This window comes from Phyllobates terribilis, unplaced genomic scaffold, assembly GCF_046119375.1.
Source record: "Phyllobates terribilis strain yellow unplaced genomic scaffold, ASM4611937v1 Scaffold_1__5_contigs__length_1240528914, whole genome shotgun sequence".
NCBI classification, from domain to species: Eukaryota; Metazoa; Chordata; class Amphibia; order Anura; family Dendrobatidae; genus Phyllobates; species Phyllobates terribilis.
Window position 1 is genome coordinate 1,209,604,918 of NW_027362761.1, and position 27,261 is coordinate 1,209,632,178.

A 27,261-nucleotide genomic window follows, 5' to 3' on the forward strand; every position below is an offset into this window, starting at 1 on the left:
CACTCCCTCCCCCCAGTCGTGGAGGCGATGGTCGCTGCACTCCCTCCCCCCAGTCGTGGAGGCGATGGTCGCTGCACTCCCACCCCCCAGTCGTGGAGGCGATGGTCGCTGCACTCCCTCCCCCCAGTCGTGGAGGCGATGGTCGCTGCACTCCCTCCCCCCAGTCGTGGAGGCGATGGTCGCTGCACTCCCTCCCCCCAGTCGTGGAGGCGATGGTCGCTGCACTCCCTCCCCCCAGTCGTGGAGGCGATGGTCGCTGCACTCCCTCCCCCCAGTCGTGGAGGCGATGGTCGCTGCACTCCCTCCCCCCAGTCGTGGAGGCGATGGTCGCTGCACTCCCTCCCCCCAGTCGTGGAGGCGATGGTCGCTGCACTCCCTCCCCCCAGTCGTGGAGGCGATGGTCGCTGCACCCCGACCCCCAGTCGTGGAGGCGACGGTCGCTGCACCCCCGACCCCCAGTCGTGGAGGCGACGGTCGCTGCACCCCCGACCCCCAGTCGTGGAGGCGACGGTCGCTGCACCCCCGACCCCCAGTCGTGGAGGCGACGGTCGCTGCACCCCCGACCCCCAGTCGTGGAGGCGACGGTCGCTGCACTCCCGACCCCCAGTCGTGGAGGCGACGGTCGCTGCACCCCCGCCCCCCCAGTCCCCGCTGTACGGGGGGCAGATAGGAGCGGCGTCCACCGGACCCCTCTGTACGGGGGACAGATAGGAGCGGCGTCCACCGGACCCCTCTGTACGGGGGACAGATAGGAGCGGCGTCCACCGGACCCCTCTGTACGGGGGACAGATGGGAGCGGCGTCCACCGGACCCCTCTGTAGATGTAGATAACAATCATTATGTATAACTGCTCCTACTATCTCAGGAGTGGACGGATATTGAGCCCCTGTGTGTAATTGGCAGTGGTGGGAGTGCGAGGAGGCGCAGGCCTGGAAGTAATGAGCTAATATTGGGTAATGAGCTCTTGTGTACGGAGTCGCCGTACCGGAATCCATCATTATCGCAGGTAGCACACGGTGTCCGTATTACTGCATCCTTCTCCGGATATACCGCAGAGACGGGCAGGCGGCGGAGCACTGATTCCTTTACTCCAGCCGCACCGTCCCTGCCCAACAGGAGCGCATCACACGCCTTCTGCATTCACAAAACTTGCATTTTTCTTTTTTTATCTTTTGCTTTTGCAGTTTATTGCAGCATTGTTCAGATTGGGTGTTATCTGCTTTGCGCTGGCATCTTTTTCCCATCCACCCGTGTGGTCCTATTACTTGGCTAATCAGTGAATACCACGGATGATGGCCAGAGCAGGAGGCCGAGGCGGCCGGCTGATGGCCGGGGGAGGAGGCCGAGGCGGCCGGCTGATGGCCGGGGGAGGAGGGCGAGGCGGCCGGCTGATGGCCGGGGGAGGAGGGCGAGGCGGCCGGCTGATGGCCGGGGGAGGAGGGCGAGGCGGCCGGCTGATGGCCGGGGGAGGAGGGCGAGGCGGCCGGCTGATGGCCGGGGGAGGAGGGCGAGGCGGCCGGCTGATGGCCGGGGGAGGAGGGCGAGGCGGCCGGCTGATGGCCGGGGGAGGAGGGCGAGGCGGCCGGCTGATGGCCGGGGGAGGAGGGCGAGGCGGCCGGCTGATGGCCGGGGGAGGAGGGCGAGGCGGCCGGCTGATGGCCGGGGGAGGGTGGGCGAGGAGGCCGGCTGATGGCCGGGGGAGGGTGGGCGAGGCGGCCGGCTGATGGCCGGGGGAGGGTGGGCGAGGCGGCCGGCTGATGGCCGGGGGAGGGTGGGCGAGGCGGCCGGCTGATGGCCGGAGGAGGGTGGGCGAGGCGGCCGGCTGATGGCCGGGGGAGGGTGGGCGAGGCGGCCGGGGGAGGGTGGGCGAGGCGGCCGGCTGATGGCCGGGGGAGGGTGGGCGAGGCGGCCGGCTGATGGCCGGGGGAGGGTGGGCGAGGCGGCCGGCTGATGGCCGGGGGAGGGTGGGCGAGGCGGCCGGCTGATGGCCGGGGGAGGGTGGGCGAGGCGGCCGGCTGATGGCCGGGGGAGGGTGGGCGAGGCGGCCGGCTGATGGCCGGGGGAGGAGGGCAAGGCGGCTGGCTGATGGCCCGGGCTGATTGCGGGGGATAGAGGGGGAAGTTGGGCTGATGGCCAGCAGCGGAGCCTGTGGTCTCCTGGAGGTGATATGGGCAGTCAGTACCTTTCTTTCTGGGGGGCGCCTTGTGTTCAGGGGTTGACTTTACTACCTACAAGCTGTGTACTCTTTCCTTGTGGGGGTCCGACGTAAGAAGCAGCGGTGCTCCAGACTCCAGTGTTGTTAATTAGGGGTTGAGAGGATGTCATGTTCATCATTGTGGCATCCAGAGGGGGAAAATGAAGGTCATTAGGAGGATTAATGATCCGTATCATCGTTTCCTAGAATCCTGGGTAAATAAATCCACCGATGCAGAGAGTCTCATTATCTCCAGCCCCCTCTCCGGATGTGCTTTTCTTATGATCTCCAATCACTTCCAAAAATTTACATAAAATTCCCTTAAAACCGTTAGTTTCCTTTAGTTTCACACTGATCTTCCCAGTTTTACCGACAAGAGGCCGAAAATTTACTAAAATGTTACCTGGTCCCCGAGAAACGAGCGTCGGGCTCCTGTGGAAATCCTCGCTGCTCCTCATCGCCGGCCTGCGGATGGGATCATGCAGCGCTTCACAAAGCGGCCACATTCCCACATCTCCCTCAAGTTACGTCACTTTCTCCTGGGAAGCAAATGTCACTATTCACTGACGGCAAGCAGGGATGTGTAACAGGCAGCACATTGCAACCTAAAGGTTTAGGAAGCGGGTGGACACGTTCAGCGTCCACTTCCCCCAGACTCCTGATTATCGGGGCGAGCTGATTAATGACTGTTTATCCCATGTGTCAGGCAGTAAAGTGAGCGGTAACGAGCGCTGTGATACAACATGGCCGCCATTCACACCTGCCATTACATCTAATTACTGACATATTTCTTCTCTTAAATACTAGACGAACACTACCGGAAATCAGGAGCGCTGCTCTGAGGCTGCACCGACATGTAGCACGGACGTCTCCTCTGTGATCTGGCTTCTGTGTACTCTTGCACCGCCGCGCGTTGTGTAGGGCCGCGTGTTGTGTTATTACCGGACTCTAATTCCTGTACTACATGTATAATGTCTCCTGAAATACTCTGTGCTGCTGTGGATGGCTCTGCTCATTCTCTGTGATAACATTGTTGCCTCCACTCCATGTGCTCAAACACTACAACCCCCATTATGATCGGACCACGAGACACATCCGTAATATACTGTGTGGAGCACTACCACCCTCATCATGCTGTGACCGTGTGTCTTTCAGGGTAAGGTGGCGCAGACGGCCTGCATGTCGGCCTGTAAGCACCTGTCCACGTCGCTGACGCAGCTGCTCCTGGAGGCGGAGGTGAAGCAGATCACCATGGGGGCCTTACAGCAGTTCAATCTGGACGTGAAGGAGTGTGAGAGTAAGTGACTGGCCTCAAACCCCGCGCCATGGGGGCCTCTCCACGCCATGGGGGCCCCTCCACTCTCCTGCACAGGCTCTGTGCACTGGTCACCAGTTCAGAGCTGGGCCAGCGACACTGGCGGCTGTCGGGATCCCTGCCGCCACCTGCAGATCTCCTGCTGCCTAATTAGACGTCCTGAATGGCCGAGCAGGTGCCGTCAACCTGAGCAGCAGGAGCTGTGACACTGCTCCCCGCCGCCGGCCCTGCGCTGCCACCATCCATCAGCGTCACTCCGGAGCCTCCGTGCAGCCGCCCCTGTGTCTCTCTGTCGTCTGGCAGCTCCTGTACTGTAATGGACTGGTATAAAGATTTACAGACTGTGGCCGAGAAAGGAGGGGGCGGAAAAAGGGGAAAAGTGGCCGGACAATGGCCCCATACCAGCCCCAATATCCCGAGAGCTCCGGAGACGACGTCCCACCACGTTACCCATCCTCCATCACAGTCAGCTGGGATTGATATGACCACCTGTAATATATAACCACCCATAATATATAACCACGTGTAATATATAACCAAGCGCAGCGTCCGGCCCCGTGAGGCGCGTTCTCTCCGCTCAGCGTCCGGCCCCGTCAGGCGCGTTCTCTCCGCTCAGCGTCCGGCCCCGTCAGGCGCGTTCTCTCCGCTCAGCGTCCGGCCCCGTCAGGCGCGTTCTCTCCGCTCAGCGTCCGGCCCCGTCAGGCGCGTTCTCTCCGCTCAGCGTCCGGCCCCGTCAGGCGCGTTCTCTCCGCTCAGCGTCCGGCCCCGTCAGGCGCGTTCTCTCCGCTCAGCGTCCGGCCCCGTCAGGCGCGTTCTCTCCGCTCAGCGTCCGGCCCCGTCAGGCGCGTTCTCTCCGCTCAGCGTCCGGCCCCGTCAGGCGCGTTCTCTCCGCTCAGCGTCCGGCCCCGTCAGGCGCGTTCTCTCCGCTCAGCGTCCGGCCCCGTCAGGCGCGTTCTCTCCGCTCAGCGTCCGGCCCCGTCAGGCGCGTTCTCTCCGCTCAGCGTCCGGCCCCGTCAGGCGCGTTCTCTCCGCTCAGCGTCCGGCCCCGTCAGGCGCGTTCTCTCCGCTCAGCGTCCGGCCCCGTCAGGCGCGTTCTCTCCGCTCAGCGTCCGGCCCCGTCAGGCGCGTTCTCTCCGCTCAGCGTCCGGCCCCGTCAGGCGCGTTCTCTCCGCTCAGCGTCCGGCCCCGTCAGGCGCGTTCTCTCCGCTCAGCGTCCGGCCCCGTCAGGCGCGTTCTCTCCGCTCAGCGTCCGGCCCCGTCAGGCGCGTTCTCTCCGCTCAGCGTCCGGCCCCGTCAGGCGCGTTCTCTCCGCTCAGCGTCCGGCCCCGTCAGGCGCGTTCTCTCCGCTCAGCGTCCGGCCCCGTCAGGCGCGTTCTCTCCGCTCAGCGTCCGGCCCCGTCAGGCGCGTTCTCTCCGCTCAGCGTCCGGCCCCGTCAGGCGCGTTCTCTCCGCTCAGCGTCCGGCCCCGTCAGGCGCGTTCTCTCCGCTCAGCGTCCGGCCCCGTCAGGCGCGTTCTCTCCGCTCAGCGTCCGGCCCCGTCAGGCGCGTTCTCTCCGCTCAGCGTCCGGCCCCGTCAGGCGCGTTCTCTCCGCTCAGCGTCCGGCCCCGTCAGGCGCGTTCTCTCCGCTCAGCGTCCGGCCCCGTCAGGCGCGTTCTCTCCGCTCAGCGTCCGGCCCCGTCAGGCGCGTTCTCTCCGCTCAGCGTCCGGCCCCGTCAGGCGCGTTCTCTCCGCTCAGCGTCCGGCCCCGTCAGGCGCGTTCTCTCCGCTCAGCGTCCGGCCCCGTCAGGCGCGTTCTCTCCGCTCAGCGTCCGGCCCCGTCAGGCGCGTTCTCTCCGCTCAGCGTCCGGCGCGTTCTCTCCGCTCAGCGTCAGGCGCGTTCTCTCCGCTCAGCGTCAGGCGCGTTCTCTCCGCTCAGCGTCAGGCGCGTTCTCTCCGCTCAGCGTCAGGCGCGTTCTCTCCGCTCAGCGTCAGGCGCGTTCTCTCCGCTCAGCGTCAGGCGCGTTCTCTCCGCTCAGCGTCAGGCGCGTTCTCTCCGCTCAGCGTCAGGCGCGTTCTCTCCGCTCAGCGTCAGGCGCGTTCTCTCCGCTCAGCGTCAGGCGCGTTCTCTCCGCTCAGCGTCAGGCGCGTTCTCTCCGCTCAGCGTCAGGCGCGTTCTCTCCGCTCAGCGTCAGGCGCGTTCTCTCCGCTCAGCGTCAGGCGCGTTCTCTCCGCTCAGCGTCAGGCGCGTTCTCTCCGCTCAGCGTCAGGCGCGTTCTCTCCGCTCAGCGTCAGGCGCGTTCTCTCCGCTCAGCGTCAGGCGCGTTCTCTCCGCTCAGCGTCAGGCGCGTTCTCTCCGCTCAGCGTCAGGCGCGTTCTCTCCGCTCAGCGTCAGGCGCGTTCTCTCCGCTCAGCGTCAGGCGCGTTCTCTCCGCTCAGCGTCAGGCGCGTTCTCTCCGCTCAGCGTCAGGCGCGTTCTCTCCGCTCAGCGTCAGGCGCGTTCTCTCCGCTCAGCGTCAGGCGCGTTCTCTCCGCTCAGCGTCAGGCGCGTTCTCTCCGCTCAGCGTCAGGCGCGTTCTCTCCGCTCAGCGTCAGGCGCGTTCTCTCCGCTCAGCGTCAGGCGCGTTCTCTCCGCTCAGCGTCAGGCGCGTTCTCTCCGCTCAGCGTCCGGCGCGTTCTCTCCGCTCAGCGTCCGGCCCCGTCAGGCGCGTTCTCTCCGCTCAGCGTCCGCCGTCGTCAGGCGCGTTCTCGTCGCGCAGCGTCCGCCGCCGGCGTCTTAGACGCGTCGTCGCCGCGCACACCCTCCGCCGGCGTCAGACGCGTCGTCGCCGCGCACACCCTCCGCCGGCGTCAGACGCGTCGTCGCCGCGCACACCCTCCGCCGGCGTCAGACGCGTCTTCGCCGCGCACACCCTCCGCCGCCGTCAGACGCGTCGTCGCCGCGCACACCCTCCGCCGCCGTCAGACGCGTCGTCGCCGCGCACACCCTCCGCCGGTGTCTGAGCCCCTGATTCCCAGCCAGCGATTATGATGAGAATCCGGCTCATCGCCCGGTCTCATGGAGATCACTGTACGCCCTGGTCGCCCCGTACGCCCTGGTCTCTCGGCTCGGGATAATATTACGGTGGGGGCCATGTAATCATCTTAGAGAGATTCCCAGTGGCTCAGTCAATGGTCGCCCCCCAATCCCCGGACGTAACGCACCATAACAGATAATGGCAATATGCGGGGGGACGCGCCATTGTCCGCAGTTATTTATTATTGATACCTACCGGAGGGGGGCGGGGTGACAGCCATGAAATCGCAAAATTCCTGCCGCAATATACAAAGCTTCCCCCAAATGAAAGGACCCCGGACAATGCCACCCCCACCTCAAGCCATGGCTGACTTGTTTGTCCATTGACCATAGAAATAGCGCGGAGCTCGGCGCGGCCCATGGGAATAGATTTGGGGCTGAGTCCGTACAGTTTCCTCGCTGTCAGGACGCTGGAATTAATGGTGTTTTGATGACACAAATTTTGAAGAGCAGACAAAGAGCGTGACGGGCCCGAGACGTGGCCCCATAGAAGCGGGCCCCTCCTCTCCCCCAGCCTCCCTTGTCCTCGCTGTCATCCGTCTGCCAATCTTCCCGTCCATGCCTATTTACAGACGCCTTTCATGGCTTATTCTTTCCCACAGGGTTTGCCAGATCGGGCCCGGTGCCTGGGTTCCAGGGGGACACACTGCAGTTGGCCTTCATCGACTTAAGACAAGTAAGCCTTTGTTGTTTTTGTGCTTTATTTCTCTTTTAAGATGTGTGACTGAGGGCCCATGAGGTCTTAAGGAGCGAGAGAAGGAATGGGGAGGGGGGCTCCAAGGAAGAGGTGGGTGTGGCGGAAGAAATGAGACTCTCCAAGGATTAAACGCCGGAGACCTGCGTCCTTTCTCGCCTTGCTTTTATAAGGACTGTCAGGGTGGGTTCCTTGGCCGGCGCTGTGATGGACGCGGGGGATAGTGACGCCGCGCTGCACCCATGCCCGACCTCTGCGTGCTGCAACATGTAGATGACTCTTAGCAGGGCAGCGGATAACGTGGCCAAGGAAGCGCCCTGCCAACCCTACAGCTGGGAACTGGGCGAGGGCAGGCTGCAGATGGCGGACCAGTGAGGGCAGACGGGCACAGGCAAGCTCCCATCAGTCTGTCCAGCTTTAGATGAAGCCTGTCCAGTAGGTGCCAGGTCCTGGCAGTGCTGATGTCGCTATTGACAGGTGGCCGCCTCTCACATCATACGGTTTGGTCACCTCATAATGGCCACGTATCTGCAGTGTCTCCACTCGGATCAGGCTCATCGTGCCCATGTACATACCGTCTCTTCCTCCTCCACTTTCTGCTTGAAATATTCCTGTGTTATCATTCATCTGTGAAATGCAAAAAGCCAAAATATCCTACAATTATCTTGGAAATCTATCTGGAGATATTGCAGTAGTTTTACCTAGAGAACGGCCACAAGGCAGAGACAGGGAAACCACAGCGAGCAGCTATTTAGGAACCTCAGGATGGCCGAGTGGTGAGAATATGACTGTAGCCACCCTGGGGCACACACAGGCCCTCTGTACCTCTGTAGCCACCCTGGGGCACACACAGGCCCACTGTACCTCAGTAGCCACCCTGGGGAACACACAGGCCCCCTGTACCTATGTAACCACCCTGGGGCACACACAGGCCCCCTGTACCTATGTGGCCACCCGGGGGCACACACAGGCCCCCTGTACCTCTGTAGCCACCCGGGGGCACACACAGGCCCCCTGTACCTCTGTAGCCACCCTGGAGCACACACAGGCTCCCTGTACCTCTGTAGCCACCCTGGGGCACACACTGGCCCTCTGTAGCCACCCTGGGGCACACACAGGCCCTCTGTACCTCTGTAGCCTCCCTGGGGCACACACAGGCCCTCTGTACCTCTGTAGCCTCCCTGGGGCACACACAGGCCCTCTGTACCTCTGTAGCCACCCTGGGGCACACACAGGCCCCTTGTACCTCTGTAGCCACCCTGGGGCACACACAGGCCCTCTGTACCTCTGTAGCCTCCCTGGGGCACACACAGGCCCTCTGTACCTCTGTAGCCTCCCTGGGGCGCACACAGGCCCCCTGTACCTCTGTAGCCACCCTGGGGCGCACACAGGCCCCGTGTACCTCAGTAGCCACCCTGGGGCACACACATGCCCTCTGTACCTCTGTAGCCACCCTGGGGCACACACAGGCCCCCTGTACCTATGTGGCCACCCTGGGGCACACACAGGTCCCCTGTACCTCTGTAGCCACCCGGGGGCACACACAGGCTCCCTGTACCTCTGTAGCCACCCGGGGGCACACACAGGCCCCCTGTACCTCTGTAGCCACCCTGGAGCACACACAGGCCCCCTGTACCTCTGTAGCCACCAGGGGGCACACACAGGCTCCCTGTACCTCTGTAGCCCCCCGGGGGCACACACAGGCCCCCTGTACCTCTGTAGCCACCCTGGGGCACACACAGGCCCCCTGTACCTCTGTAGCCACCCTGGGGCACACACATGCCCTCTGTACCTTAGTAGCCACCCTGGGGCACACACAGGCCCACTGTACCTCAGTAGCCACCCTGGAGCACACACAGGCCCTCTGTACCTCTGTAGCCACCCTGGAGCACACACAGGCCCTCTGTACCTCTGTAGCCACCCTGGGGCACACACAGGCCCACTGTACCTCTGTAGCCACCCTGGGGCACACACATGCCCTCTGTACCTCTGTAGCCACCCTGGGGCACACACAGGCCCCCTGTACCTATGTGGCCACTCTGGGGCACACACAGGGCCCCTGTACCTCTGTAGCCACCCGGGGGCACACACAGGCTCCCTGTACCTCTGTAGTCACCCTGGGGCACACACAGGCCCTCTGTACCTCTGTAGCCACCCTGGGGCACACACGGGCCCTCTGTACCTCAGTAGCCACCCTGGGGCACACACAGGCCCCTTGTACCTCTGTAGCCACCCTGAGGCACACACAGGCCCCCTGTACCTCTGTAGCCACCCTGGAGCACACACAGGCCCCCTGTACCTCTGTAGCCACCCTGGAGCACACACAGGCCCCCTGTACCTCTGTAGCCACCCTGGGGCACACACAGGCCCCCTGTACCTCTGTAGCCACCCTGGAGCACACACAGGCCCCTGTACCTCTGTAGCCACCCTGGGGCACACACAGGCCCCCTGTACCTCTGTAGCCACCCTGGGGCACACACAGGCCCTCTGCACCTCTGTAGCCACCCTGGGGCACACACAGGCCCTCTGCACCTCTGTAGCCACCCTGGGGCACACACTGGCCCTCTGTAGCCACCCTGGGGCACACACTGGCCCTCTGTAGCCACCCTGGGGCACACACTGGCCCTCTGTAGCCACCCTGGGGCACACACTGGCCCTCTGTAGCCACTCTGGGGCACACACTGGCCCTCTGTAGCCACCCTGGGGCACACACTGGCCCTCTGTAGCCACCCTGGGGCACACACTGGCCCTCTGTAGCCACCCTGGGGCACACACTGGCCCTCTGCACCTCTGTAGCCACCCTGGGGCACACACAGGCCCCCTGTACCTCTGTAGCCACCCTGGGGCACACACAGGCCCCCTGTACCTCTGTAGCCACCCTGGAGCACACACAGGCTCCCTGTACCTCTGTAGCCACCCTGGGGCACACACAGGCCCTCTGTACCTCTGTAGCCACCCTGGGGCACACACTGGCCCTCTGTAGCCACCCTGGGGCACACACTGGCCCTCTGTAGCCACCCTGGGGCACACACTGGCCCTCTGTAGCCACCCTGGGGCACACACTGGCCCTCTGTAGCCACCCTGGGGCACACACTGGCCCTCTGTAGCCACCCTGGGGCACACACTGGCCCTCTGTAGCCACCCTGGGGCACACACTGGCCCTCTGTAGCCACCCTGGGGCACACACTGGCCCTCTGTAGCCACCCTGGGGCACACACTGGCCCTCTGTAGCCACCCTGGGGCACACACTGGCCCTCTGTAGCCACCCTGGGGCACACACTGGCCCTCTGCACCTCTGTAGCCACCCTGGGGCACACACAGGCCCCCTGTACCTCTGTAGCCACCCTGGGGCACACACAGGCCCCCTGTACCTCTGTAGCCACCCTGGAGCACACACAGGCTCCCTGTACCTCTGTAGCCACCCTGGGGCACACACAGGCCCTCTGTACCTCTGTAGCCACCCTGGGGCACACACTGGCCCTCTGTAGCCACCATGGGGCACACACTGGCCCTCTGTAGCCACCCTGGGGCACACACTGGCCCTCTGTACCACAGCTCGGGGTATTAGATGCTGGTCACTGACCTGTCGCAGTTCTCGCCTTTGAAGCATCATGATACTTTTCTTGTCTTATCTGTTGGGCGCCACTGATTATACCCTATTCACGGACACGCTGGGAACAGCTCTTCTGGATAGTCAGACCTCTGCAGTCCAATAATCCAGAACAGTGAGGTGTAGAACGTGATCACAATCATGGATTCTTATAGAGAAGGGGTGGTCTGGTAGAGAAAAGTCATTTTCAAATCCCCTATTAAAGGATTGTACATTATTGACTTTATATTTCTATAGAAGTGATGGGACGTGGAGCCACTTCTGGGATCATTTGGGATCTAGTCTGTATATGCGGCATTCTTGTCATTCTTAGGAGCAGTAATTATCCAAAATGGATATCCCCTTTAACAGCTGAGGACGTATCTTATTAGCCGTCTGCTGGCCCCCACTGATATCCATTTGATGCCCATGTCCTGGTGGGAGTCCATGGAGTTGATGTCGCCATAAACTTTATAAAAGTTTTCGATACTTTAAACTTTTCTCCAGCCCGTAATCCGGGGGCCAGGCCACATCTGGCCAGATGCCTGTTCCCCATACAGAGCCCCGGTCCAGAAAATATTAACCCGTGTACCTCAATGAGCTGCGGAGATGAAAGGCGGGCACCGAGGTGGCAGAGTCGGCAGCTCGCCCCTGTGAAGCTCCTTTTTTTTGTATTGATATGCCAGGGGCAGAGGAGGAGGAGGAGGAGGAGGAGAAGGTGTTGAATTGTGCACTGTCATGGCTTTTGCCGAGAAGATGGATGGGGTCGGACGGAAAATGTGAATGAAGTTGGGAGTCAGTGACGGATGTTCCTGTCCTATAAAGCCCATCTCTCTGTGTCTCCCAGTAAACAACAACAAGCAGCCGAGCCGGCACTTTGTCTGTGCTGCCACGATGATGCAGTACCTCTCGTATTCATGGCTCTTCCCGATGCTCCAGGGGTATAACGTGCACTGACATTATCCTCTCTCCATCGATGATCCTGTCTGGAGGAGCTTTCATCTGGTAATGGATGAGCCTGAGAAGAGTGATGGCGGCGCCATCCGTCATCCTGTGACATGGCCGGGCTGCGCTTCATTAACACGCCGTTGGGAACCTTCCCTTCGCCATATGTAACCTTGGTTTTTTTGTTGTTTTCTGGTCGGTTTTCTTCGTTTTTGTTCTGTACCTTATTTTTTTTCTTCAGTTGAGCGCCTCAAATCTTGCATTTCGGTGAAAAAAAAAAAAAAATAAACTCCTTGTGGGAGAATGGCGCGGTTTATCGGCTCTAGCGGTCACCCAGCAACGTTTTTTTTATTTTCCGCTTTCCAGTGATATTTATGCCTAGCGTTTCCTACGGCGGCACAAAGACGGCGAGTTCATTAGTCATTTCTCAAGACGGTATTACGGCTGGGAATCGATGAACCTTCTTAGGTGACTTAGAAGACATCCAACCCAATGTGGCTGCGGTGCCAAATCGTCAGGCACTTGGGGCTTCCAGGAGCCATTTGGGGGCCGGTGGAAGGCTTTGTGGGGTTTTTTTTATTTTAGTGTGTCTGCCCTCCTCCTCTGCTGCCTTCAGTATCTGCTGAAATGCTTTTTCATCCATGTTTGTGATAGCCATAATGGCCACCATTGTGCTCTCCGCGAGAGCAGCCATGAAACTTTTCCTCATCCCTAAATGGCAAATATCTGTCGCTTTCACCCTTTAATCGGTAGGAATCTTCTCTTAATGCATTAACAGGTACAGCAGTTACTTAATACAAATTCAGCCAGAATCTTGTTACATTTCACTTAGCAAATCTCCCCAACTCCCTCACACACATGGACGCTCAGTTTGGCTGACCACTATCTCTCCTGACTCCCACACACACATGGGCCCTCAGTTTGGCTGACCACGATCTCTCCTGACTCCCTCATACACATGGGCCCTCAGTTTGGCTGACCACTATCTCTCCTGACTCCCTCATACACATGGACGCTCAGTTTGGCTGACCACTATCTCTCCTGACTCCCTCACACACATGGACGCTCAGTTTGGCTGACCACTATCTCTCCTGACTCCCTCACACACATGGACGCTCAGTTTGGCTGACCACGATCTCTCCTGACTCCCTCATACACATGGACGCTCAGTTTGGCTGACCACTATCTCTCCTGACTCCCTCACACACATGGATTCTCAGTTTGGCTGACCACGATCTCTCCTGACTCCCTCATACACATGGACGCTCAGTTTGGCTGACCACTATCTCTCCTGACTCCCTCATACACATGGACGCTCAGTTTGGCTGACCACTATCTCTCCTGACTCCCTCACACACATGGACGCTCAGTTTGGCTGACCACGATCTCTCCTGACTCCCTCATACACATGGATGCTCAGTTTGGCTGACCACTATCTCTCCTGACTCCCTCATACACATGGATGCTCAGTTTGGCTGACCACTATCTCTCCTGACTCCCTCACACACATGGACGCTCAGTTTGGCTGACCACGATCTCTCCTGACTCCCTCATACACATGGACGCTCAGTTTGGCTGACCACTATCTCTCCTGACTCCCTCACACACATGGATTCTCAGTTTGGCTGACCACGATCTCTCCTGACTCCCTCATACACATGGACGCTCAGTTTGGCTGACCACTATCTCTCCTGACTCCCTCATACACATGGACGCTCAGTTTGGCTGACCACTATCTCTCCTGACTCCCTCACACACATGGACGCTCAGTTTGGCTGACCACTATCTCTCCTGACTCCCTCATACACATGGACGCTCAGTTTGGCTGACCACGATCTCTCCTGACTCCCTCACACACATGGACGCTCAGTTTGGCTGACCACTATTTCTCCTGACTCCCTCACACACATGGACGCTCAGTTTGGCTGACCACTATCTCTCCTGACTCCCTCACACACATGGATTCTCAGTTTGGCTGACCACTATCTCTCCTGACTCCCTCACACACATGGACGCTCAGTTTGGCTGACCACTATCTCTCCTGACTCCCTCACACACATGGACGCTCAGTTTGGCTGACCACTATCTCTCCTGACTCCCTCACACACATGGACGCTCAGTTTGGCTGACCACTATCTCTCCTGACTCCCTCATACACATGGGCCCTCAGTTTGGCTGACCACTATCTCTCCTGACTCCCTCACACACATGGATGCTCAGTTTGGCTGACCACTATCTCTCCTGACTCCCTCACACACATGGATTCTCAGTTTGGCTGACCACTATCTCTCCTGACTCCCTCATACACATGGGCCCTCAGTTTGGCTGACCACTATCTCTCCTGACTCCCTCACACACATGGACGCTCAGTTTGGCTGACCACTATCTCTCCTGACTCCCTCATACACATGGACGCTCAGTTTGGCTGACCACTATCTCTCCTGACTCCCTCATACACATGGACGCTCAGTTTGGCTGACCACTATCTCTCCTGACTCCCTCATACACATGGACGCTCAGTTTGGCTGACCACTATCTCTCCTGACTCCCTCACACACATGGACGCTCAGTTTGGCTGACCACTATCTCTCCTGACTCCCTCACACACATGGACGCTCAGTTTGGCTGACCACTATCTCTCCTGACTCCCTCATACACATGGACGCTCAGTTTGGCTGACCACTTTCTCTCCTGACTCCCTCATACACATGGACGCTCAGTTTGGCTGACCACTATCTCTCCTGACTCCCTCATACACATGGACGCTCAGTTTGGCTGACCACTATCTCTCCTGACTCACTCATACACATGGACGCTCAGTTTGGCTGACCACTATCTCTCCTGAATCCCTCACACACATGGACGCTCAGTTTGGCTGACCACTATCTCTCCTGACTCCCTCATACACATGGGCCCTCAGTTTGGCTGACCACTATCTCTCCTGACTCCCTCACACACATGGACGCTCAGTTTGGCTGACCACTATCTCTCCTGACTCACTCATACACATGGACGCTCAGTTTCGCTGACCACTATCTCTCCTGACTCCCTCACACACATGGATTCTCAGTTAGGCTGACCACTATCTCTCCTGACTCCCTCACACACATGGACGCTCAGTTTGGCTGACCACTATCTCTCCTGACTCCCACACACACATGGGCCCTCAGTTTGGCTGACCACTATCTCTCCTGACTCCCTCATACACATGGGCCCTCAGTTTGGCTGACCACGATCTCTCCTGACTCCCTCATACACATGGACGCTCAGTTTGGCTGACCACTATCTCTCCTGACTCCCTCATACACATGGACGCTCAGTTTGGCTGACCACTATCTCTCCTGACTCCCTCACACACATGGATTCTCAGTTTGGCTGACCACGATCTCTCCTGACTCCCTCATACACATGGACGCTCAGTTTGGCTGACCACTATCTCTCCTGACTCCCTCATACACATGGACGCTCAGTTTGGCTGACCACGATCTCTCCTGACTCCCTCACACACATGGACGCTCAGTTTGGCTGACCACGATCTCTCCTGACTCCCTCATACACATGGATGCTCAGTTTGGCTGACCACGATCTCTCCTGACTCCCTCATACACATGGATGCTCAGTTTGGCTGACCACGATCTCTCCTGACTCCCTCACACACATGGACGCTCAGTTTGGCTGACCACTATTTCTCCTGACTCCCTCACACACATGGACGCTCAGTTTGGCTGACCACTATCTCTCCTGACTCCCTCACACACATGGATTCTCAGTTTGGCTGACCACTATCTCTCCTGACTCCCTCACACACATGGACGCTCAGTTTGGCTGACCACTATCTCTCCTGACTCCCTCACACACATGGACGCTCAGTTTGGCTGACCACTATCTCTCCTGACTCCCTCACACACATGGACGCTCAGTTTGGCTGACCACTATCTCTCCTGACTCCCTCATACACATGGGCCCTCAGTTTGGCTGACCACTATCTCTCCTGACTCCCTCATACACATGGGCCCTCAGTTTGGCTGACCACTATCTCTCCTGACTCCCTCACACACATGGACGCTCAGTTTGGCTGACCACTATCTCTCCTGACTCCCTCATACACATGGGCCCTCAGTTTGGCTGACCACTATCTCTCCTGACTCCCTCACACACATGGACGCTCAGTTTGGCTGACCACTATCTCTCCTGACTCCCTCACACACATGGATTCTCAGTTTGGCTGACCACTATCTCTCCTGACTCCCTCACACACATGGACGCTCAGTTTGGCTAACCACTATCTCTCCTGACTCCCTCATACACATGGGCCCTCAGTTTGGCTGACCACTATCTCTCCTGACTCCCTCACACACATGGACGCTCAGTTTGGCTGACCACTATCTCTCCTGACTCCCTCATACACATGGACGCTCAGTTTGGCTGACCACTATCTCTCCTGACTCCCTCACACACATGGACGCTCAGTTTGGCTGACCACTATCTCTCCTGACTCCCTCATACACATGGACGCTCAGTTTGGCTGACCACTATCTCTCCTGACTCCCTCACACACATGGACGCTCAGTTTGGCTGACCACTATCTCTCCTGACTCCCTCATACACATGGGCCCTCAGTTTGGCTGACCACTATCTCTCCTGACTCCCTCACACACATGGATTCTCAGTTTGGCTGACCACTATCTCACCTGACTCCCTCACACACATGGACGCTCAGTTTGGCTGACCACTATCTCTCCTGACTCCCTCATACACATGGACGCTGAGTTTGGCTGACCACTATCTCTCCTGACTCCCTCACACACATGGACGCTCAGTTTGGCTGACCACTATCTCTCCTGACTCCCTCATACACATGGATGCTCAGTTTGGCTGACCACTATCTCTCCTGACTCCCTCACACACATGGACGCTCAGTTTGGCTGACCACTATCTCTCCTGACTCCCTCACACACATGGACGCTCAGTTTGGCTGACCACTATCTCTCCTGACTCACTCATACACATGGACGCTCAGTTTGGCTGACCACCATCTCTCCTGACTCCCTCACACACATGGACGCTCAGTTTGGCTGACCACTATCTCTCCTGACTCCCTCATACACATGGGCCCTCAGTTTGGCTGACCACTATCTCTCCTGACTCCCTCACACACATGGACGCTCAGTTTGGCTGACCACTATCTCTCCTGACTCACTCATACACATGGTCGCTCAGTTTTGCTGACCACTATCTCTCCTGAATCCCTCACACACATGGACGCTCAGTTTGGCTGACCACTATCTCTCCTGACTCCCTCACACACATGGGCGCTCGGTTTGACTGACCACTATTTCTCCTGACTCCCTCACACACATGGACGCTCAGTTTGGCTGACCACTATTTCTCCTGACTCCCTCACACACATGGACGCTCAGTTTGGCTGACCACTATTTCTCCTGACTCCCTCATACACATGGACGCTCAGTTTGGCTGACCACTATCTCTCCTGAATCCCTCACACACATGGACGCTCAGTTTGGCTGACCACTATCTCTCCTGACTCCCTCACACACATGGACGCTCAGTTTGGCTGACCACTATTTCTCCTGACTCCCTCACACACATGGACGCTCAGTTTGGCTGACCACGATCTCTCCTGACTCCCTCATACACATGGACGCTCAGTTTGGCTGACCACTATCTCTCCTGACTCCCTCACACACATGGATTCTCAGTTTGGCTGACCACGATCTCTCCTGACTCCCTCATACACATGGACGCTCAGTTTGGCTGACCACTATCTCTCCTGACTCCCTCATACACATGGACGCTCAGTTTGGCTGACCACTATCTCTCCTGACTCCCTCACACACATGGGCCCTCAGTTTGGCTGACCACTATCTCTCCTGACTCCCTCATACACATGGGCCCTCAGTTTGGCTGACCACTATCTCTCCTGACTCCCTCACACACATGGACGCTCAGTTTGGCTGACCACTATCTCTCCTGACTCCCTCATACACATGGGCCCTCAGTTTGGCTGACCACTATCTCTCCTGACTCCCTCACACACATGGACGCTCAGTTTGGCTGACCACTATCTCTCCTGACTCCCTCATACACATGGGCCCTCAGTTTGGCTGACCACTATCTCTCCTGACTCCCTCACACACATGGACGCTCAGTTTGGCTGACCACTATCTCTCCTGACTCCCTCATACACATGGGCCCTCAGTTTGGCTGACCACTATCTCTCCTGACTCCCTCACACACATGGACGCTCAGTTTGGCTGACCACTATCTCTCCTGACTCCCTCACACACATGGATTCTCAGTTTGGCTGACCACTATCTCTCCTGACTCCCTCACACACATGGACGCTCAGTTTGGCTAACCACTATCTCTCCTGACTCCCTCATACACATGGGCCCTCAGTTTGGCTGACCACTATCTCTCCTGACTCCCTCACACACATGGACGCTCAGTTTGGCTGACCACTATCTCTCCTGACTCCCTCATACACATGGACGCTCAGTTTGGCTGACCACTATCTCTCCTGACTCCCTCACACACATGGACGCTCAGTTTGGCTGACCACGATCTCTCCTGACTCCCTCATACACATGGATGCTCAGTTTGGCTGACCACTATCTCTCCTGACTCCCTCATACACATGGACGCTCAGTTTGGCTGACCACTATCTCTCCTGACTCCCTCACACACATGGACGCTCAGTTTGGCTGACCACGATCTCTCCTGACTCCCTCATACACATGGACGCTCAGTTTGGCTGACCACTATCTCTCCTGACTCCCTCACACACATGGATTCTCAGTTTGGCTGACCACGATCTCTCCTGACTCCCTCACACACATGGACGCTCAGTTTGGCTGACCACTATCTCTCCTGACTCCCTCACACACATGGACGCTCAGTTTGGCTGACCACTATCTCTCCTGACTCCCTCACACACATGGACGCTCAGTTTGGCTGACCACTATCTCTCCTGACTCCCTCATACACATGGGCCCTCAGTTTGGCTGACCACTATCTCTCCTGACTCCCTCACACACATGGATGCTCAGTTTGGCTGACCACTATCTCTCCTGACTCCCTCACACACATGGATTCTCAGTTTGGCTGACCACTATCTCTCCTGACTCCCTCATACACATGGGCCCTCAGTTTGGCTGACCACTATCTCTCCTGACTCCCTCACACACATGGACGCTCAGTTTGGCTGACCACTATCTCTCCTGACTCCCTCATACACATGGACGCTCAGTTTGGCTGACCACTATCTCTCATGACTCCCTCATACACATGGACGCTCAGTTTGGCTGACCACTATCTCTCCTGACTCCCTCACACACATGGACGCTCAGTTTGGCTGACCACTATCTCTCCTGACTCCCTCACACACATGGATTCTCAGTTTGGCTGACCACTATCTCTCCTGACTCCCTCACACACATGGACGCTCAGTTTGGCTAACCACTATCTCTCCTGACTCCCTCATACACATGGGCCCTCAGTTTGGCTGACCACTATCTCTCCTGACTCCCTCATACACATGGGCCCTCAGTTTGGCTGACCACTATCTCTCCTGACTCCCTCACACACATGGACGCTCAGTTTGGCTGACCACTATCTCTCCTGACTCCCTCACACACATGGACGCTCAGTTTGGCTGACCACTATCTCTCCTGACTCCCTCACACACATGGACGCTCAGTTTGGCTGACCACTATCTCACCTGACTCCCTCACACACATGGACGCTCAGTTTGGCTGACCACTATCTCTCCTGACTCCCTCATACACATGGACGCTGAGTTTGGCTGACCACTATCTCTCCTGACTCCCTCACACACATGGACGCTCAGTTTGGCTGACCACTATCTCTCCTGACTCCCTCATACACATGGACGCTCAGTTTGGCTGACCACTATCTCTCCTGACTCCCTCACACACATGGACGCTCAGTTTGGCTGACCACTATCTCTCCTGACTCCCTCACACACATGGACGCTCAGTTTGGCTGACCACTATCTCTCCTGACTCACTCATACACATGGACGCTCAGTTTGGCTGACCACCATCTCTCCTGACTCCCTCACACACATGGACGCTCAGTTTGGCTGACCACTATCTCTCCTGACTCCCTCATACACATGGGCCCTCAGTTTGGCTGACCACTATTTCTCCTGACTCCCTCACACACATGGACGCTCAGTTTGGCTGACCACTATTTCTCCTGACTCCCTCATACACATGGACGCTCAGTTTGGCTGACCACTATCTCTCCTGAATCCCTCACACACATGGACGCTCAGTTTGGCTGACCACTATCTCTCCTGACTCCCTCACACACATGGACGCTCAGTTTGGCTGACCACTATTTCTCCTGACTCCCTCACACACATGGACGCTCAGTTTGGCTGACCACGATCTCTCCTGACTCCCTCATACACATGGACGCTCAGTTTGGCTGACCACTATCTCTCCTGACTCCCTCATACACATGGGCCCTCAGTTTGGCTGACCACTATCTCTCCTGACTCCCTCACACACATGGACGCTCAGTTTGGCTGACCACTATCTCTCCTGACTCCCTCATACACATGGATGCTCAGTTTGGCTGACCACTATCTCTCCTGACTCCCTCACACACATGGACGCTCAGTTTGGCTGACCACTATCTCTCCTGACTCCCTCACACACATGGACGCTCAGTTTGGCTGACCACTATCTCTCCTGACTCACTCATACACATGGACGCTCAGTTTGGCTGACCACCATCTCTCCTGACTCCCTCACACACATGGACGCTCAGTTTGGCTGACCACTATCTCTCCTGACTCCCTCATACACATGGGCCCTCAGTTTGGCTGACCACTATTTCTCCTGACTCCCTCACACACATGGACGCTCAGTTTGGCTGACCACTATTTCTCCTGACTCCCTCATACACATGGACGCTCAGTTTGGCTGACCACTATCTCTCCTGAATCCCTCACACACATGGACGCTCAGTTTGGCTGACCACTATCTCTCCTGACTCCCTCACACACATGGACGCTCAGTTTGGCTGACCACTATTTCTCCTGACTCCCTCACACACATGGACGCTCAGTTTGGCTGACCACGATCTCTCCTGACTCCCTCATACACATGGACGCTCAGTTTGGCTGACCACTATCTCTCCTGACTCCCTCACACACATGGATTCTCAGTTTGGCTGACCACTATCTCTCCTGACTCCCTCATACACATGGACGCTCAGTTCGGCTGACCACTATCTCTCCTGACTCCCTCACACACATGGACGCTCAGTTTGGCTGACCACGATCTCTCCTGACTCCCTCATACACATGGATGCTCAGTTTGGCTGACCACGATCTCTCCTGACTCCCTCACACACATGGACGCTCAGTTTGGCTGACCACTATTTCTCCTGACTCCCTCACACACATGGACGCTCAGTTTGGCTGACCACTATCTCTCCTGACTCCCTCACACACATGGATTCTCAGTTTGGCTGACCACTATCTCTCCTGACTCCCTCACACACATGGACGCTCAGTTTGGCTGACCACTATCTCTCCTGACTCCCTCACACACATGGACGCTCAGTTTGGCTGACCACTATCTCTCCTGACTCCCTCACACACATGGACGCTCAGTTTGGCTGACCACTATCTCTCCTGACTCCCTCATACACATGGGCCCTCAGTTTGGCTGACCACTATCTCTCCTGACTCCCTCACACACATGGATTCTCAGTTTGGCTGACCACTATCTCTCCTGACTCCCTCATACACATGGGCCCTCAGTTTGGCTGACCACTATCTCTCCTGACTCCCTCACACACATGGACGCTCAGTTTGGCTGACCACTATCTCTCCTGACTCCCTCATACACATGGGCCCTCAGTTTGGCTGACCACTATCTCTCCTGACTCCCTCACACACATGGACGCTCAGTTTGGCTGACCACTATCTCTCCTGACTCCCTCACACACATGGATTCTCAGTTTGGCTGACCACTATCTCTCCTGACTCCCTCACACACATGGACGCTCAGTTTGGCTAACCGCTATCTCTCCTGACTCCCTCATACACATGGGCCCTCAGTTTGGCTGACCACTATCTCTCCTGACTCCCTCACACACATGGACGCTCAGTTTGGCTGACCACTATCTCTCCTGACTCCCTCATACACATGGACGCTCAGTTTGGCTGACCACTATCTCTCCTGACTCCCTCATACACATGGACGCTCAGTTTGGCTGACCACTATCTCTCCTGACTCCCTCACACACATGGACGCTCAGTTTGGCTGACCACTATCTCTCCTGACTCCCTCACACACATGGATTCTCAGTTTGGCTGACCACTATCTCACCTGACTCCCTCACACACATGGACGCTCAGTTTGGCTGACCACTATCTCTCCTGACTCCCTCATACACATGGACGCTCAGTTTGGCTGACCACTATCTCTCCTGACTCCCTCACACACATGGACGCTCAGTTTGGCTGACCACTATCTCTCCTGACTCCCTCATACACATGGATGCTCAGTTTGGCTGACCACTATCTCTCCTGACTCCCTCACACACATGGACGCTCAGTTTGGCTGACCACTATCTCTCCTGACTCCCTCACACACATGGACGCTCAGTTTGGCTGACCACTATCTCTCCTGACTCCCTCATACACATGGACGCTCAGTTTGGCTGACCACTATCTCTCCTGACTCCCTCATACACATGGACGCTCAGTTTGGCTGACCACTATCTCTCCTGACTCCCTCATACACATGGACGCTCAGTTTGGCTGACCACTATCTCTCCTGACTCCCTCACACACATGGACGCTCAGTTTGGCTGACCACTATCTCTCCTGACTCCCTCACACACATGGACGCTCAGTTTGGCTGACCACTATCTCTCCTGACTCCCTCATACACATGGACGCTCAGTTTGGCTGACCACTTTCTCTCCTGACTCCCTCATACACATGGACGCTCAGTTTGGCTGACCACTATCTCTCCTGACTCCCTCATACACATGGACGCTCAGTTTGGCTGACCACTATCTCTCCTGACTCACTCATACACATGGACGCTCAGTTTGGCTGACCACTATCTCTCCTGAATCCCTCACACACATGGACGCTCAGTTTGGCTGACCACTATCTCTCCTGACTCCCTCATACACATGGGCCCTCAGTTTGGCTGACCACTATCTCTCCTGACTCCCTCACACACATGGACGCTCAGTTTGGCTGACCACTATCTCTCCTGACTCACTCATACACATGGACGCTCAGTTTTGCTGACCACTATCTCTCCTGACTCCCTCACACACATGGATTCTCAGTTTGGCTGACCACTATCTCTCCTGACTCCCTCACACACATGGACGCTCAGTTTGGCTGACCACTATCTCTCCTGACTCCCACACACACATGGGCCCTCAGTTTGGCTGACCACTATCTCTCCTGACTCCCTCATACACATGGGCCCTCAGTTTGGCTGACCACGATCTCTCCTGACTCCCTCATACACATGGACGCTCAGTTTGGCTGACCACTATCTCTCCTGACTCCCTCATACACATGGACGCTCAGTTTGGCTGACCACTATCTCTCCTGACTCCCTCACACACATGGATTCTCAGTTTGGCTGACCACGATCTCTCCTGACTCCCTCATACACATGGACGCTCAGTTTGGCTGACCACTATCTCTCCTGACTCCCTCATACACATGGACGCTCAGTTTGGCTGACCACGATCTCTCCTGACTCCCTCACACACATGGACGCTCAGTTTGGCTGACCACGATCTCTCCTGACTCCCTCATACACATGGATGCTCAGTTTGGCTGACCACGATCTCTCCTGACTCCCTCATACACATGGATGCTCAGTTTGGCTGACCACGATCTCTCCTGACTCCCTCACACACATGGACGCTCAGTTTGGCTGACCACTATTTCTCCTGACTCCCTCACACACATGGACGCTCAGTTTGGCTGACCACTATCTCTCCTGACTCCCTCACACACATGGATTCTCAGTTTGGCTGACCACTATCTCTCCTGACTCCCTCACACACATGGACGCTCAGTTTGGCTGACCACTATCTCTCCTGACTCCCTCACACACATGGACGCTCAGTTTGGCTGACCACTATCTCTCCTGACTCCCTCACACACATGGACGCTCAGTTTGGCTGACCACTATCTCTCCTGACTCCCTCATACACATGGGCCCTCAGTTTGGCTGACCACTATCTCTCCTGACTCCCTCATACACATGGGCCCTCAGTTTGGCTGACCACTATCTCTCCTGACTCCCTCACACACATGGACGCTCAGTTTGGCTGACCACTATCTCTCCTGACTCCCTCATACACATGGGCCCTCAGTTTGGCTGACCACTATCTCTCCTGACTCCCTCACACACATGGATTCTCAGTTTGGCTGACCACTATCTCTCCTGACTCCCTCACACACATGGACGCTCAGTTTGGCTAACCACTATCTCTCCTGACTCCCTCATACACATGGGCCCTCAGTTTGGCTGACCACTATCTCTCCTGACTCCCTCACACACATGGACGCTCAGTTTGGCTGACCACGATCTCTCCTGACTCCCTCATACACATGGACGCTCAGTTTGGCTGACCACTATCTCTCCTGACTCCCTCATACACATGGACGCTCAGTTTGGCTGACCACTATCTCTCCTGACTCCCTCACACACATGGACGCTCAGTTTGGCTGACCACTATCTCTCCTGACTCCCTCACACACATGGACGCTCAGTTTGGCTGACCACTATCTCTCCTGACTCCCTCATACACATGGACGCTCAGTTTGGCTGACCACTATCTCTCCTGACTCCCTCACACACATGGACGCTCAGTTTGGCTGACCACTATCTCTCCTGAATCCCTCACACACATGGACGCTCAGTTTGGCTGACCACTATCTCTCCTGACTCCCTCACACACATGGTCGCTCAGTTTGGCTGACCACTATTTCTCCTGACTCCCTCACACACATGGACGCTCAGTTTGGCTGACCACGATCTCTCCTGACTCCCTCATACACATGGACGCTCAGTTTGGCTGACCACTATCTCTCCTGACTCCCTCACACACATGGATTCTCAGTTTGGCTGACCACGATCTCTCCTGACTCCCTCATACACATGGACGCTCAGTTTGGCTGACCACTATCTCTCCTGACTCCCTCATACACATGGACGCTCAGTTTGGCTGACCACTATCTCTCCTGACTCCCTCACACACATGGACGCTCAGTTTGGCTGACCACGATCTCTCCTGACTCCCTCATACACATGGATGCTCAGTTTGGCTGACCACGATCTCTCCTGACTCCCTCACACACATGGACGCTCAGTTTGGCTGACCACTATTTCTCCTGACTCCCTCACACACATGGACGCTCAGTTTGGCTGACCACTATCTCTCCTGACTCCCTCACACACATGGATTCTCAGTTTGGCTGACCACTATCTCTCCTGACTCCCTCACACACATGGACGCTCAGTTTCGCTGACCACTATCTCTCCTGACTCCCTCACACACATGGACGCTCAGTTTGGCTGACCACTATCTCTCCTGACTCCCTCACACACATGGACGCTCAGTTTGGCTGACCACTATCTCTCCTGACTCCCTCATACACATGGGCCCTCAGTTTGGCTGACCACTATCTCTCCTGACTCCCTCACACACATGGATGCTCAGTTTGGCTGACCACTATCTCTCCTGACTCCCTCACACACATGGATTCTCAGTTTGGCTGACCACTATCTCTCCTGACTCCCTCATACACATGGGCCCTCAGTTTGGCTGACCACTATCTCTCCTGACTCCCTCACACACATGGACGCTCAGTTTGGCTGACCACTATCTCTCCTGACTCCCTCATACACATGGGCCCTCAGTTTGGCTGACCACTATCTCTCCTGACTCCCTCACACACATGGACGCTCAGTTTGGCTGACCACTATCTCTCCTGACTCCCTCACACACATGGATTCTCAGTTTGGCTGACCACTATCTCTCCTGACTCCCTCACACACATGGACGCTCAGTTTGGCTAACCACTATCTCTCCTGACTCCCTCATACACATGGGCCCTCAGTTTGGCTGACCACTATCTCTCCTGACTCCCTCACACACATGGACGCTCAGTTTGGCTGACCACTATCTCTCCTGACTCCCTCATACACATGGACGCTCAGTTTGGCTGACCACTATCTCTCCTGACTCCCTCATACACATGGACGCTCAGTTTGGCTGACCACTATCTCTCCTGACTCCCTCACACACATGGACGCTCAGTTTGGCTGACCACTATCTCTCCTGACTCCCTCACACACATGGATTCTCAGTTTGGCTGACCACTATCTCACCTGACTCCCTCACACACATGGACGCTCAGTTTGGCTGACCACTATCTCTCCTGACTCCCTCATACACATGGACGCTCAGTTTGGCTGACCACTATCTCTCCTGACTCCCTCACACACATGGACGCTCAGTTTGGCTGACCACTATCTCTCCTGACTCCCTCACACACATGGATGCTCAGTTTGGCTGACCACTATCTCTCCTGACTCCCTCACACACATGGACGCTCAGTTTGGCTGACCACTATCTCTCCTGACTCCCTCACACACATGGACGCTCAGTTTGGCTGACCACTATCTCTCCTGACTCCCTCATACACATGGACGCTCAGTTTGGCTGACCACTATCTCTCCTGACTCCCTCATACACATGGACGCTCAGTTTGGCTGACCACTATCTCTCCTGACTCCCTCATACACATGGACGCTCAGTTTGGCTGACCACTATCTCTCCTGACTCCCTCACACACATGGACGCTCAGTTTGGCTGACCACTATCTCTCCTGACTCCCTCACACACATGGACGCTCAGTTTGGCTGACCACTATCTCTCCTGACTCCCTCATACACATGGACGCTCAGTTTGGCTGACCACTTTCTCTCCTGACTCCCTCATACACATGGACGCTCAGTTTGGCTGACCACTATCTCTCCTGACTCCCTCATACACATGGACGCTCAGTTTGGCTGACCACTATCTCTCCTGACTCACTCATACACATGGACGCTCAGTTTGGCTGACCACTATCTCTCCTGAATCCCTCACACACATGGACGCTCAGTTTGGCTGACCACTATCTCTCCTGACTCCCTCATACACATGGGCCCTCAGTTTGGCTGACCACTATCTCTCCTGACTCCCTCACACACATGGACGCTCAGTTTGGCTGACCACTATCTCTCCTGACTCACTCATACACATGGACGCTCAGTTTTGCTGACCACTATCTCTCCTGACTCCCTCACACACATGGATTCTCAGTTTGGCTGACCACTATCTCTCCTGACTCCCTCACACACATGGACGCTCAGT

At 57.0% G+C, this 27,261-nt stretch overlaps 1 protein-coding gene across 2 annotated transcripts in view; it reads left to right on the forward strand.

The window, feature by feature from the left end:
• EXOC6B (exocyst complex component 6B) overlaps positions 1–27,261 on the forward strand; it is a 267,701-nt gene that overhangs the window by 129,290 nt on the left and 111,150 nt on the right. For both annotated transcript variants that reach the window (XM_073649495.1, XM_073649503.1), the window contains 2 exons: positions 3,350–3,491; positions 7,165–7,238. In XM_073649495.1, coding sequence (XP_073505596.1) covers positions 3,350–3,491; positions 7,165–7,238 — 216 coding nt within the window. The remainder of the gene's footprint in view (positions 1–3,349; positions 3,492–7,164; positions 7,239–27,261) is intronic.